The sequence below is a fragment of the Pimephales promelas genome, chromosome 5 (genome assembly GCF_988280905.1).
Source record: "Pimephales promelas chromosome 5, fPimPro1.hap1.1, whole genome shotgun sequence".
NCBI classification, from domain to species: Eukaryota; Metazoa; Chordata; class Actinopteri; order Cypriniformes; family Leuciscidae; genus Pimephales; species Pimephales promelas.
Window position 1 is genome coordinate 36,936,214 of NC_142773.1, and position 16,727 is coordinate 36,952,940.

The following is a 16,727-nucleotide window of genomic DNA, read 5'->3' on the forward strand; positions in this document are numbered from 1 at the left end:
TTAAAACAGCGTGTATTTAAATTACATCAAACAATTATTAAAGGATATCAAAACTTAAAAACATAAAAACTGACTTACGTTCTGTTTTGTTGGTGAAAGAAGAACAAAATTATCCCGTTTAAAGATTAATCACCTCCAAAGATATATCCAACAGCAGCGGTTATCCAAAAGGTATATCCGGCTGCAACGCTTTATCCAAAAGGTATCCAAAACTTTAGATAATTCCAAAAGTTATCCGGTTCAAAGTTGTGTAAATGTAATCCCGGGAGCCCAAGAAAGCACGTCCTAACAGGCCGAAGTCAGAGAGAGCAATGACATATCCAACATCTCTACTGTGACCTGGTTCAAGCTCCGCCTCTTAGATCCCTCCCAAACAAGAGGTGTGAGAAAAATCACAGCACATGTCAGCGCTAGCTCTGAGAAAAGCGACCACTCGCCTTGAAGAGCTGTCCGAAATGCAACCGCTGAACAGAGCACACGGGCCCAGGGGTTGACTCCTCCTCCTTGCACGCCCTAGATGACGCGCGCACGGTGGATTGGTCTACGCTCTATTCACTACCTGTACGAGCGACAGATTGGTCCACACATACACACACTCGCACGTAAACTCCTCCCATACTCTGGCCGCGTCCGTTTTAAAAGACCATGAGCTCACAGACTGAGTGCAGACAGTGTGGATTTTAAGGATCAGGTCCGCGGATTGAATTTTGGATCTATACGGATTTATTATTGTGTTAATTTGGGAGCTTAATTTAAAAGTGGAGTTCATCGGATTATCAACATTGTTCAGCGTGTGGAAATATGTGGATTTATCATCATGTTTGTTCATTCTGAATCGCGAAAACAGTTCATTGGGTTTTGAGGATTATGCCGTTTCTTGTGGAATATCATGCATTCATCACAACAGTAAGGATTATGTGTTTTATCAACGCTGGGTACACCTGTGGAAATATGAGAATTTATCAATTATCTCCTCATCGCACTGCTCATTGGATTATGTGCTTTATCACCGATCTGTTCAATCATAGCGTCTGATCCACAAAACGTGTCATTGGGTGTTTTATCAGTGTCCTCTCCAGCGCGAGGAAATATGTGGATTTATCATCAGGTTTGTTCATTCTGAATCACGAAAACAGCTCATTGGATTTTGAGGATTATGTCGTTTCGGCATTTGTGGAATATCATGCATTCACCACAAGGAAATCCGAGACATGAAGTCTTATAATTTCAACAGGGTGCGCAACGTTAAGTGGATGTAAACAGAGAACTTGTAACGGTTTTTAAACACGGGAGGATAATCGTGAAAAAGCGTTCTGGACAACATCTGATAAGGTAATATACAAATATTGATTTGACTTTATTCATCTGACTGTTTTTTATTATTGGTACGGTCTGTAGATTACCTTTAAATTCAGTAATAGTGTATTCTAAGTCCAAACAACATATCATCTGAAATCTCACAATCTCTAGTTTTAATATTTGATAATTAGTTTTTATTTGTGTGATTGTTTTTTGCCTGTTATTTCTATTACAGCATAACCTGTTGTTATCCTTAACACCAGAGGGGAATCGTGAAATACATCATGAACAACAGCTGAGCTGATAAAGGTAACAAATATTTATACAAATATTGATTTGACTTTATTCACCTGACTGTTATTTTTATTATACGGACTGTAGATTACCTTTAAATTCAGTAATAGTGTATTCTAAATCCAAACTACATATCATCTGAAATCTCACTATCTCTAGTTTTAATATTTGATGATTACTTTTTATTTGTTTGATTGTTTTTTGACTGTTATTTCTATTACAGCGTGAACTGTTGTTATCCTTAACACCAGAGGGGAATCGTGAAATACATCATGAACAACAGCTGAGCTGATAAGGTAACAAATATTATACAAATATTGATTTGACTTTATTCACCTGACTGTTGTATTATTGGTACGGACTGTAGATTACCTTTATATTCAGTAATAATGTATTCTAAGTCCAAACTACATATCATCTGAAATCTCACTATCTCTAGTTTTAATATTTGATGATTACTTTTTATTAGTTTTTATTAATTTGAATGTTATTTCTATAACAGGTTGTTGTTAACCGCGCTGAAGGACAACCGTGAAACCCCTGACAGCAACTAATATTGGTAACAAAGCACCTTTTAAATGAATGTTATCCAGATTATCAATGGAAAAGACACAACGCAAGTTATGCAATATATCATAATTACTGATTTCTTTTTATTAATTTGATTGTTATTATTTTTATTCATTTGACTGTTATTTTACAGTTGTTATTTGTAATAATAGTATGGGTTGTTGTTATTAAAATCTCTTCAGCGTCACCAACCCCAGCGGTGGGATCCCCAAAAACCATTACCTAGACTAATCTTGACAAACTACATATCATTTGAAATCTTACATTCTCTAGTTTTCATATTTGATGATTACTTTTTATTTGTTTTTATTAATTTGACTGTTATTTGTAATACTGCTATGGTTTGTTGTTAAACATTACCCATCAGCTATTACTATTATCTATGAATGGTGATGGTGTTGGAGTATTCGTTTATAGTCTACTAGTAACACATTAAAACAAAATGGCTTCTAAAAGATCTTACACTGATATGCAGTCAGACTCAGACGAAGATGTAGAACACATAAGATCGAGGCATCTCAGTACTAATGAACTATTGCAACGTTTAATACGTGAACAGTTAAGAGCAATTGACACTACAGGACTTTCAGTAAGGGAGAGATTGCAAAATGTTATAGCCGAACAACGATCCTGGCTAGACATGGGTGATGATGAATCCATCCACTCCGATAATGGGTTTTCGAATCATCATCACCACATTCCTAATATCGACTCTGACGAACGTATCATGTCGAGACATGATGGAAATAATGAACAATTGCGTTGTTTAATAAGTGAACAATTAAACGCACTGGACACTACGGGACTTTCAGTTAGGGAAAGATTGCAAAATCTTATCGCCGAACAGCGATCCTGGCTAGACGGGGATGATGATGATCATGAAACCATCCAGTCCGGTAATGGGTTTTCGAATTATAATCATCAGCTCCCTAATATGGGCCTTAGTCAGGACGAAATTCATACGCTGACGACTGAGGGAGGACGTGTAGGCGACTTCGTAATAACCCCTCGACCACGTTTCAACGGACTTGAAATCCAAAGGACACTGAATCTCCGTGAAATAGATACAAACGATTTGGCTGATTTTAATCATCGTCTACACAATATTTTAAACGAGATTGTGCATTTTTCTCAACTGACGGCCGGCGATACGGGCTATGTGAATATAGCACTAACTGGTGACAGCTTACCTACGTCTATAAATGCTGTGTTAACACCAGAAAGCAATCATGATCCATCATTATTCATTGACCAAATTGAACGCGCTGCACAAAGCAACAGAGATGTGTCAACAGACAACTCTTTATCTCTAAGAGTTTCTGTAGCTATGGATCATCAGGGGGGTGGCGGCGCACGTAGGAAAATCACAGACATGGCCATCAGTGACACTATCAAACGAAATAAAATGCATTTATTTTGTCCGATGAATTTGAACGACAACATGTGTCTTAGTTATTGTCTGACATACTTTTTGAATCCAACATTCACAGATCAACAGTTGCAAAAATCAGCAATGGACATACACACATCGTGTGGATTTGCACCGCACGATAAAATAGGATTTCATGATCTGAACATTTTCGAGAGAAAATTAAATTTAAAAATTGTAGTTTTTCACAGAGACTGCACTGGAAAGGTACAGGTCTACAAAAACACAGATGAAATACATCCAAAGACCGCAAATTTATACATTCATGAATCGCATTACTATCTGATCAAAAATTTGAAAGGTTTCTTAGGCACTAGTTATGTCTGTCAATTTTGTTACCGCGGATTCAACGATAGGAGACTGCATAAATGCAAATATGTCTGTAATATTTGCTGTACAAGCGAATGTCGCACACATGTCACAAACTATAAACACTGCCCAGACTGCCTCAGATACTGCAGAAACACCTTTTGTTACGAAGCACATAAACAAGAGCGTACATCCGTTGAAAAATCGCAATGTGACACTATAAAATACTGCACTAAATGTCAAAAATTGTATAGGGTTGCAAGATCTGGTGATAAAACCAAACCACACAAGTGCTCTCCAGAGAGCTGTGTACATTGCAACGAGATTTTGACAAGCGAAGGTAGTCACGAATGTTACATTCAGCCTCTAAAGTCTGAAATGTGTGATGAAAAATACATTTATTACGACTTTGAGACTATGTACCAGGATGATAAACATGTGGCTAATTTTGTATGTGCAATGACTCAGACAGGCGAGACGTTTGAAGCTGGAGGCACAGATTGTGTGGCACGTCTGATTAAACATTTCAGACGTCCAAAATACAATGATTACACATTCATAGCTCACAATGCTTCGGGGTTTGATTCCTACATTCTGTTACAGTATTTTAGCAGCGAAGGCATAACTCCAAAGGTTATTATGCAGGGGTGTAGAATATTACATATGTACGATGCGGCGTTTAGACAAAGATACGTGGACAGTTTCCAGTTTCTCCCTTTTTCGCTTAAAAAGGTCCCGGCTGCATTAAACCTGACGGTGAATGATAAGGGTTTTTTTCCACATCATTTCAACAGATTAGAGAATGCAAATTATGTGGGTCCCTATCCTGCAAAAGAGCTTTACGGTTATGAAACGATGAGCGAAATCGAACGTGTCAGATTTGACTCGTGGTACACATGTGTATTGAACGATGTCTTTGACTTCGAAAAAGAGCTTGCTTTTTACTGTCGGAATGACGTTGTGATCCTTCGAGAGGCCTGTATAAAATATCGCAAAGAATTCATCGAATGTACAAACATTGATCCGTTTAAATCTGTGACATTGGCCGGAACATGCATGAAAGTATTCAAAACAAACTTTTTGAGTCGGGATACAGTTGCACTTACACATAGTCACGCATACATTAATCAATACAAAACGTACTCCAACGCGTCAATTCAGTGGTTAGAATTTATTAAAAGTAAGGACTGTGTACCCGTGCAGCATGCCTTAAACCACGGAGAGCAAGCCTTCGGACCTTATCATGTTGATGGTTATTATGAGTCTGTTGATGGGGTAAAAACAGCCTTGGAGTTCTTGGGCTGTTTTTACCATGGACACGATTGTCGATTTAAGCCGGAAGAAATTCAGCCTTTATCAAAAGTATCGTTTGGTACTCTCAGAAGGCAATCGGATGAAAAGATAGAAACACTTCGTAAAGTGTATTCCTTACGAGTGATTACTATCTGGGAATGCGAATGGGATCATGCTAAACAAACAAATCATGATGTCATTCAGTTTATGGAATCTTACGAAGCACCTGAGAGGCTCAGACCCCGGGATGCATTATTTGGTGGACGTACGAATGCGTATAAGTTGTACCACAAAACAGCTGATGATGAACGAGTGGATTATTATGATTTCACATCGCTCTACCCGTACGTACAGTCGAGTAAGACTTATCCTATCGGACACCCGAAGATTATTTTTGAGGATTTTGAAGAAATAGATAATTATTTTGGGTTAATTAAAGCGACAGTGCTACCGCCTCGTAAGCTATTTCATCCTGTTCTGCCTTATCGATGCGGTGGTAAACTAATGTTTCCTTTATGCAGGACTTGTGCAGAGAATCAGATTCAGGACCCCCAATGCAGTCATACTGATGTCGACAGAAGTATCACTGCTACATGGGTCAGCGTTGAATTACAACGAGCTATTCAACACGGGTATCATGTGATCAAAATACACGAGGTCTGGCATTTTTCGCAGTCGACTGATACATTGTTTACCGATTACGTCAAAACATTCCTAAAATCCAAACAGGAGGCGTCAGGCTTCCCCTCACATGTAGTGACAGATGCGGACAAACAGTCTTATGTCGATGATTATCTGGATAAACAGGGCGTTCAGCTAGACATCGCTAATATAGCCCATAACCCCGCAAAACGATCTATAAGCAAGCTTATTTTGAACACTTTGTGGGGCCGCTTCTCTCTCAGGACTCATCTGCCTACCACAGAGCTTTTGACAGAGCCTGAAGAATTCACACAGTGTCTTTTTGGAGGTGCCGGCCGAATTATAAAACACTTTTCGTTTGTATCTGATTCAGTGGCATTGATTCAGTGGTCCTATGCAGAACGCGATCCGTGCCCGACACGAGACGTTAATGTCTTTATTGGCGCTTTCACCACAGCTTACGCGCGACTCGAGCTGTATAATCTTTTGGATAAATTAGGCGAACGTGTGTTGTACGCAGATACAGATTCTGTGATCTTTGTGTCAAAAAACGGCGACTGGATTCCCGAGACAGGATCTTATCTCGGTCAATTAACGAGCGAATTAGCGACAGGCGACACTGTGGTTGAGTTTGCATCATCAGGTCCCAAGTCATATGGGTTTAGAACGGCAAACGGACATACGTGTCTCAAAGCGAAGGGTATTACACTTAACGCAAATAATGCACAGATAGTCACACTACAGAGTCTGATAGGGTTAGTCTGTGCGTATGTAGAGACCGGTGACACTCAGGAGCTGTTCCCCCGCACAGAGACCATTACACGTAATAAGAGGACCTTCACATTGCACAACAGATCAATTGTGAAAAGTTTCAGACTTGTGTACAATAAGCGAGTACTCCAACCAGATTATACGACCTTGCCTTACGGGTTTTAACAATACTTTGAAAATGTGTGAAACAGATGTTTTTGACTGCAGACTGCAACACCCGTTTTCAGCTGTTATTAGCGGCCCAAGCAATAGTGGGAAGACTTTTTTTGTAAAGACTCTAATGTACAATTCGGACAAAATGTGTTCTGTGAAGTTTGATAATTATGTGTACATTTATACATGCTGGCAGCCTTTATATGATGAACTGTTACATGCTTTTGATATTAAATTCATTGAAAACATCCCAAAGAAATTGGATGATGATTCATTATTCCCACCTGGTAAAAGATCCCTATTAATTCTGGACGACGTTATGGGTCAAGCAGCGTCCAATTCTGAAGTCGAGAAGATATTTACGCAATACGTCCATCATAAAAATATGAGTTGTTTGCTACTGATACAGAATCTATTTTTCCAGGGAAAATCTACCAGAACAATAGGACTTAACGCAAATTATTTAATAATATTTAAAAACCCCCGAGATAAGCAACAGATAGGTGTTTTGGGTCGTCAGATGTTTCCCGGTAATACAAAGTTTTTTATTGAAGCTTACCAGGATGCAACTAGTCTTCCTTTCAGCTATCTGCTAATAGATTATAAAACACAGACTCCTGAAAGATTTCGGCTCAGAACAGATTTACTGTCTGACTATCCTGTGGTCTACGTCCAGAAGGGAGTTTAAAATGAGTTCGAGACTTTCCAGAAATCTTTACCTTTTAAAGTTATTATACAAGAGCTCGCCCAAACAACGGAAGGTTATTTTGCATTCAGCCCCTGACGAACTCATACTGGCTCTGTGTGAAGTGGCCCTCAATATTCTTCACGGCAAGATCCCTCTAACTGCAAAACAGCTCGGATCTTTAAAAAGGAGAAAGACCGAAATAAAATACGTTGCTAATAAAAAGATCAATATTGCAAGAAAAAGACGTATGATTAACCAAAAAGGTGGCTTTTTACTACCTCTCCTAAGCATAGCCTTACCTTTCATAACTAGCCTGATAACTAGAAACTGAATCTGAAGAGAAAAAATGCAGCATACTGAAAAATTGTATCTTGTACCAAAGCATCAATTGGATAGACTAAGGAATGCGCCGCCACGTGAAAATATCAATACGTCCGTGGAGGAAAACCTGGATTCATCTATAAGGGAGATATTACAGAGACATGACCTGGGTCCGCATGAAAAAGTAAAACTATACACACAAATGTTACAGAGATTTCTGTCTGTGTCAAAGCACAACGATGTGGAGAGCAACGCTTTAACGTTAACAGTGCCGAGTCAGGATGGCGAAAATGAAGAAGCACCCGTCACTGAAGACGTAATCGTATCAGAGGTGCTAAACAACGTCCCTCAGAGAAGCTTGAAAAATGTAAAATACATTTTGGATAAAATGTCTAAGGCCAAACAGTTGTCTTCATGGACAGACGCCGGTGAATTTGTTTATAAAGGGAAAATCATTGCAGGATCTCATATGCTTGATCTGTTGAAAAGCGTAACAATGCCTCAAACGATACATGACAAACGTAGACCGACAGGATGGAATGAATTTCTCGAAGCGTTTTCCTCTTTAAACATACCTCACTCAACTATAAGTAACCATCATGTTAAATGCTTGATTGATTCACTTAAAAGAAAAACAACAGGGAATAGTTTTGAAGATGTACCGAGAAGGTCTTTGAAAAAACGAAGACATCGTAACACACCACCACGTCCCTCTTCAGACACATCTGATAAGTCACCTAAATTAGATGCAAAACAATGGCTAGATTTTTAAGAATTATTTGCATCGATATAATTGGAGATGTTTATCTGTTTTACAAATATTATTGAATGTAAATTTGTGTATATCATAATTATGTAAGTGTATTTTTAAGTTGTATACTAATGTCTGATACCAATAAAGAAAAAGAAAATGTTTAATCTGTTTTACAATTTTATTTATTCATCACACACATAAACAATACATCACATTAATACGTCTGAAATGTTTTACCGGACTGTACACACTGAATGCATTTAAATGTTTTACCATTACAGAGACTAGGTTTCAATTTTTTCACAAAGAGAGAGACCATGACATCATTTTTTAACAAATCATTATGGTAAATTTTTATAATATTCTCATATTCATAACCTCTTGATATATAATACAGAAAAAACACACAATGTTGTCCGCAGGTATCAGAAGTATAATCTTGAACTTGTTTGCCCGAGTACTGAACGACCGTAGAATTGTTTTTTAGAAAGTTATGAAAAGATGCAGGAAAGCAATCTGCATCCGGTGCGTTACCAAAGCTGTCAAAAAAACAGGCGACGCCATCTCGACGTATGTATATGGCAATCCAGTGTTCCCCCGGTTCGTCTGAAGATTGTGTATTCGAAATTAGCATGCAAGGGGTATCCTTTAAAGGGTCTTCGGGTAGGTAATCGCACGGTAGTACACCTAAAAAATTTGTGTTACAGGAAATTTTATCCATCAGTCCCGTCAGTTGCACAGTATTCATTACAGCTGTATTCAGTAGTGCTCTGCGAACACCTGTCTCCGATTTGATATCTCTATAATAGAGTCAAAGACTGAATATATTAAAATGTTAATTGGTTGTGCGAGGGGTACTCTGAAGCGTGCTTCTAATCTAATATTTCCTGATCTAATCAATGAAACGTGTTGACCACATTCCTCGTCGGGTGTCAGATTAAAGGCATAGAGAGTGTATCCGTGTAGGAAATCTTCACGATCTATGATCATAGACTGATTCTTTAGATGCCGACCCGTGGCTGTCACTAGTTGATAAAACTCTCTCACGGCAGACCCGTTATTATATTCTGGTTGAAAGGGACGCGAAGGGACCTGGGTCCCGTCACAGGTCAGACTCAAATATTCAAGGTCAAAATGTTTAAAGGCAAAAGGATTCCTGTCATAAGCACCAGAAAAGGCGGTGTTTTCCGTCATGGCCAAAATGATGGATTTCGGTAGCGGCCCGAGGAAGAGATTTTCATGGTTAGATACACGTGCTCCTGCCGGTACGGAGAAATTTTTCACACAGACTCTATCTATGGGATATTTAGCTGTGGTCGAGAGAAGAGCTTGCGCATGTCCCAAACGCACTGCAGGGGATACGGTGACTCTTTTCACAAAAAGTGAAGCCGACAGTATATTAAGCTTATAATTGATGGCGTCACTACGTATCAGACAGAACTCGTCTTTCGCACGAGTTAACCGAATCCGTATATCCACTCCGTTCAATAATAATTTAGACTGAAAGAAGATGTCGCTGTGAATTGGAGCTAGTAGTTCTACAACACTACTGGCATTTGTGAACGCTGCTCTCTTTGTTAATCCCGCGTTCGCCCCTCCAGGATCCGTAGCATCTATGTGAGCCGAAGAATCTTTGTAGAATAAACCCGCTGAAAAGTTACTCTCGAGAGTGTCTTTTCCATAATTAACGAGGGCCTCAAAGAGACACCTGTAGGGATGCGTATTACTACTGTTACTGACGAGCCGGTCAGCTAAAGAGACGTCAACCTGTGAGAAAATCGTCGATCCAGGGTAATTAATTAAAGCCACAGGCGCTCCGTCAGGAATGTCATTTCCGTTCGGTAGGGTTATTTTGACGCGCGTATATAGCAACGTGTTATTCAGATCTGTGTAATCTTCACCGGCCCCCGCTATAAAGAATTCGATGGGTGATGCGTCTGTTAAAGCTGACACGGGGCTTATCTCCACATACATATTTTTTTCAATAGCTGTTTGTGTCAAAGGGACCGTAAACAGATCCAGCTCTGATTTAATGCACTCATCAGACATACAGTGTAGCAGAGACATTTTTAGAAAATAGTGATACCCCGTCTTTTTAAATCTGCAGATCTTTTCACCCGTTTCGTGCTAGTTCTTCGCTTGCTTTTTGTAACTGAGCGTGTTTTGCTAGAACGGCTGGTCTTCTTTACAGCAAGGACACGCCCTCTTCTCATACGGGTACCCGGTGGTTTACGTGACATCACCATCAGGCCATGGCCTTCCTGTCCATTTTCATCATCATTATTATTATAAGACTTTGTTAGAGCACTGGTGACAACATCACTCATTATGTTTTTAGCGGCTGACTTTAGATGTGGTTTTGCTATACTGATCCCCCTTCTAAAAAAAGGCATTGCCATTCGAAAAAGGCCTTTAAAAAGACCACCGATTCCTGAAGCAAAACCGGAGCCGTACATAACTCCGCCCCCTGCGTAACCCGGAAGGCCGTTACCTGCCTGAGCCCTGTAGTATGATATGTAGCGTTCGGGATCCACTTTGTACGGTGCGTGATGAGCCATTTTAAAACGGTTGGTGTTTCACAGGTCTAAAATGTAGTTTGGTAACAACCTTTCCGTAGGTGAAACGTACGTCCTGGTTTAAATCGTCTTTTACATCAACAGAGATCTCTGAGATGCAACTCTTATTAACACGTACGTAATGAGCTTTGTCGTATCTGACACTGACTGTTTTGTTAGTCTCACCATCTATATATACAGTTGCTAATAAAGGTACATAGGCATCCCCAACCGCTTGATAGTCGATTATGTCCGTGTATACATATAGCGTGTAGAATCCGGCATTTATATCAGCCTGGAATGGCGCATATGTGATGTACGTGTCTTGATGTTCACCCGAACTGTTTACAGTTTCTATAGAAACCCCTGGTTTTAAACCTAGGATGATTGCTAGTTTGCCATAAAATGTCAACGAAGTCCCTGGGGGCGCTTTGAGAAATACCTTATTCTTTATACGGTCGTAGGCGAGACGTACCCTCTGGGGGAGAGTGACATTTATATCCCTGAGCAAAATGGGTACATCCTCAAAATACCCACATTTTAACGTATTCCGGCTCGTTGATAATTTTAGAGCAATCTGAAACGCATCGCCTCTTACATCGCTCAGTTCGTGGTTATTCTGTAGTAGACGTTGATCACAGACAATAATAAAAACAGAGTCATCCTCATTAAATGTATACCACGTCAATGGATATTCAAATTCAACCAATGCCACCTCCCACAGACCTTTTAAATTTATACTTCTAGCCAATCTAGTTCTGTAATTAGATATTTTGTTATCAGGGTAGATGTTCATCGAAGCGTTGCACGGAAGCGTGACGTAGAATCCTTCCTCGGCCATGGTAATTATTTAATGACGTCTGTCATGAATTCACTAAGGCTTTAACGGACCCTGTAGATCCATCACCTCTTTTTCAGCTATCCAACTGTTAAATTTGGAGGGCCAACCCCACCATTTGACTAGGACGTACGTGACTTTTCCACGTTTTTGTTTATGCAAAATCTTCTCAATCTTAAATGTTTTATCATCACTAACAATAATTTTCTGTAGTTCTTCCTCATAAAAACATCCATCGATGATTTCACCATCTAAGTCTTGTAACCGGTATACGGGAGGGACACGCGGAATGCAGGCGGTTATGGTGAAGTATTCCTCCGTATAATTCTGCTCATACCCCTTAGTAAATATACCTCGGACTTTAGAGACTCTAACAACGTCCCCTACAGAGTATTTAAAGACGTGTCTCTCTTTACGTATTTTACCGTATAAATTATTAAACACCACCGTCTCATTTTCTTTATGAACATCCAGTGGGCGCATTTTGATGGATTTGTGATAACTACAATTATAACCCTCTGTCAGGTCTTGCAGTATATCGCAGTAACGTTTGGAGTTTACAGCCGTTAAAAACTTCCACATCCGTCCTTTTAGAGTTCTATTAAACCTCTCGACTACACACGCTTTTAAATCGGTTGCTGTGGCAAAATGATGTATGCCATATTTTTTCATCAGTAGTTGAAAATGTTTATTGAAAAACTCTGTCCCCTTATCTGTTTGCAACTTTATCGGTATGCGTCCTTCTTTCAAGATAGATTCGAAAGCTTTAGTCACCTCCGGACCCGTCTTATTTTTCAATGCGCGTGTCCATGAGTACTTGCTGAACACATCGATAACTGTAAGAATAAATTTAATTTTATCGTTCTCTTTTGAGTATGCGGTCATATCGACCAAGTCAGCCTGGAATTGATGATCCTTACCGTATACGACTACACGGTTCCGTTTATAATTTATTGGTGCAGTCTTGTGTAACGTATATACGTCCTGTTTGGACAACCATTCGTTAATATCCTTATCATTTAATTTTACGCCGTATTCCTGTAACACAGCCTGTTTTAATCTGTCCTTACCGCCAAAAGCTCCGGGGCTTGAGGGGTTATAGTAAACTTTTTTCATTAGCTCTGACATGTTACTATCTCTATCACTCTTCATAAAATAATGACCCGTTGTCTTGATGTCACACAGATTTTTATTTCAGATATCTACACGGATCATCCGAACATCAAAATAAAATTTACACACGTTTCAAAATTTTTCTCCAACATGTATTCAACTAAAATATCAATCATTTTACAAACATCGGGGTATTCATTCCTTGACAATTTACAAACATCAGTCACATACGTACAAAGACATAATATATTTCCTATTCTAAGAGATTCCTTGCATTCAGGCATCAGTTCAAGAATGTTGTTGATAGTCGTGCAAGGTATGTGTTTGACGGACATGTTTATCATATTATTCCATTGATTTGATATTCCCCTTACAGCGTTCATCTGATTCGATAAATTTGTCAGACGTTTATCAACCATAGTAACGTTATCACCTGTTGCATGATTATCATCGATAATCTTGTACAGCAAGTTTGATATCACACGTTTTACATATGATTTAAAGAAATGTTTGGCTATCCAGGAGGTGCAGCAGTTTCCCATCTTCAAACTGAGGTAGAATCAAGGTTTTCAGCATCAACGTGTTTCCAGTTGTCAACAGCGTTGTATACGATCTGTTCACAGCTTTCGTCGACTAGCTTCTGCCTGATAGATGCCAGATGCTCCACAATGTACATCTCATCTTTGAGCTCAAACAAAATGGTCTCCACAGCTCCCTGAATTCTTTGCAGGTGTGGGGTAGCCCCGTACAGATTCAAAGCCTGAGCTAAGATAGTTTTCAGCTCAGGTTTGAGGAGTTTCAGACTGATTTCGTCAAAACAATTGTAAAAATAATATGGTGTAGGCTCAAACAGGCACGAATGTCTTGTTTGGGACGGATGGTCTACGGTACATCCAGCGCAATCCTTCTTCATTTGCTTATCAATCAGATATTCCAGTATGATGGTAACGACTGCTTTAATAATCCTGTGCCCAGTATCACCAAGGCACCCGTCCAGCTCGTCACTAGGTGTGGTGCCAGGAGTCTCGGCTGCAACAGTAGCTGCAGCAGCAGCGGCAGCACAAACGCCTGCCCCGTAGCTCGTGAGGAATGCGAGATTGTGAAATCCAAGTTCCGTACAAAATTTATTTAGCCAGTCGATGCTTTGGTGGGGGTATCCGTTTGTAGCATATCCACCAACAGATCCGGAAGGGGGGATTGGTGAGGTGATATCCTCTTGAGACATGTTGAGTGTTTTGAGATAGAATGACTGCGTGGGATGGTATTAATGGTTGTAGAATTGGGAGGAGCTACAAGGATGCTCCTCCTTCTGTCCTGTATGAAGAGGCGTGGGAACTTTCTATTTTCACGCCCCTCTTCATCACGTGTTGTGGGAGGGTTCTAGGGGTGGAGCTTACGTCTGGTCAGACTACAGAGGATGGATATGTCATTGCTCTCTCTGACTTCGGCCTGTTAGGACGTGCTTTCTTGGGCTCCCGGGATTACATTTACACAACTTTGAACCGGATAACTTTTGGAATTATCTAAAGTTTTGGATATATACCTTTGGGATAATCCTTGCTGTTGGATATATCTTTGCTGATGGATCTTTAAACCCGGATAAATCTTTGGAGCTGATTAATCTTTAAACGGGATAATTTTGTTCTTCTTTCACCAACAAAACAGAGCGTAAGTCAGTTTTTATGTTTTTAAGTTTTGATATCCTTTAATAATTGTTTGATGTAATTTAAATACACGCTGTTTTAATACACATTTTGATAACGTTTATTAATTATTTATTTTACGTCTAAACAATTTAACATTTTAGTGTTTGAATATCGATAATTATTATTATAATCAATATTATTTAATACTTTTAAACGGTGTGTAATTGTGTAAAAGTACATCATCAAATGTGGTTCACATGACCTCTCCAGAAGCGGAGTTGGTGGTGGTGAGGGGTTCCGTATCGTGGGAAAATTTTCCCACGATCACGTGACCAGTACAGAAGTGGAGGTGGTGGTGAAGGGGTGTTGGTGGGTGGGAAGAGGAGGGGAGACCGTGGGAATTTTCCCACGATCACGCGGTCAGACCGGAAGTGAGCGGGAGGGGTAAAAAAGGGGCGGGGCTTATTTTTATGGGGGGCAATAAATCACTCAAAGTGACACTTGCCGCCCTTCATTCTCTCTCTATCAGGCAAAATCATTAACAAATCTTTCTTCAAAGCTGGCTTCATTTTGGATGAATCTGTTGATCCAGAGACCATAGACTGATCCTCAAACTCAACTCAATCATCCATGTGGATCACTGCATTGAATTCCAACAAAATTGAGTGATTAATGCTTAAAAAATAATAATAAATATTTTTTCTGCTCAAGTTGTTTTATTAAAAAAATTATATTTTGTAGAACGACTAAGTAGTGCGGTCATCTTACTGAAGTTTCTTTCTCTTCCCTTAGCATGTTCTGATGTGTTGTTGCAGGTGGGTTTCCATGTGCATTTCTCTCTAAAGTTTTTTTCTACTATTCGCAAACGGAGCTTAAAAGATATGTCAATAAGATTTCAATGTTCATGTAAGCCATATACTAAGTGAAGAAAACTGAATTTGAACAGAATTTGACAATCAAAGACAAATATCCTCAATTAGTTATTTTTTCATTTAAAAGTGGCCTTTATGTCTTTCTCGACTGTCAAGACCTGCTGTGACACTTGTTTTGTTATTTTGGGTCATCATTGGGGTTACGGTGGAGGCACCAACCTGTGAGTACGTTAAATATGCATGGCCAGACACAAAACATGGGATCAGGGTAGTGTGACTATGTACTTATCTATAATGGATGAATGTTGTAAGGGTGTGCTACACACTGCTGGACCCTAATAAATGCTCATGTTTTTCTGCATCTGGTGTCACAATGACAGTCATGTTGAGCCATGAAATCATCTTTCTAAACGTAAAAGGGGAGAATTTTTGTTAGAAACTATTAGTTGTGTTTGTTAAGGCAAGCATTAATACTATTGCTCATTGATCAAACAACTAACTTAAAACAATTTTTTAAAAATCTTATGACAAGTGCACACTGCACATTTTAGCCCTGATATTTACTTGCTGACAACGCGGCAAATTGGCAAATCGGAGGCAATTTGGTTCCCGTTCATATGAGTAACACTACAGTGTATTGTGTATGATCAAAGACGCAATCTGACTGAAACGCCAATGTGTTGCAGATGCCCATTAATTGATTAGCACACTAAATATCTGGGCATGTCTGCAACTCAGAGTCATCATGCATTGTAAAATGTGTTTTGACTGGAAATTACTTTGCCGACAACCAGAGAAACGTGGGCGTCGCCATCTTTAGAATATTGTCTTTGAACTTCCGGTTTTGCATATCTCTATGGCATTGCTGTCCAGGAGTTTCGCTTTGAAGTGGATTTACTTATTGTGAAGTTAACGAAAGTTATCATGAGGGTTGTAATGTTTAAAGCAATTGTCTTAACAAATGTCAGTAGACCGGGAAGATTTTAAAACGAGCCGTTCATTCGTAGGCTTATAAGCAAGATCGCTGGGAAAATACAGACCGGAAGACAAAAGACAAACGAGCGCAACGCTCAACGCTGAAAAGGGGCGGGGCTACATAAGGTCTATAGCCAATGAGAGAGCAAGAGAAAGAGGGGGAAGGAGCCCTGTTCAAGAACACCAGCAAACATGCTTCAGCAAG

General features: G+C 39.5%; 1 protein-coding gene across 1 annotated transcript; it reads left to right on the plus strand.

The window, feature by feature from the left end:
* The first annotated feature begins 458 nt into the window (after nucleotides 1-458).
* LOC120466726 (uncharacterized) lies at nucleotides 459-8,681 on the plus strand. The gene is made up of 4 exons (XM_089131419.1): nucleotides 459-1,332; nucleotides 1,535-1,608; nucleotides 1,817-1,889; nucleotides 2,096-8,681. Exon 4 carries the CDS (start codon nucleotides 2,606-2,608, stop codon nucleotides 6,770-6,772), a length of 4,167 nt encoding a protein of 1,388 aa, XP_088987545.1. The 5' UTR covers nucleotides 459-1,332; nucleotides 1,535-1,608; nucleotides 1,817-1,889; nucleotides 2,096-2,605; the 3' UTR covers nucleotides 6,773-8,681.
* Nucleotides 8,682-16,727: the final 8,046 nt, after the last annotated feature.

What these genes read in the sequence shown, in the direction of transcription:
- LOC120466726 (XM_089131419.1), top strand. Translation starts at nt 2,606, where the DNA reads ATGGCTTCTAAAAGATCTTACACTGATATGCAGTCAGACTCAGACGAA.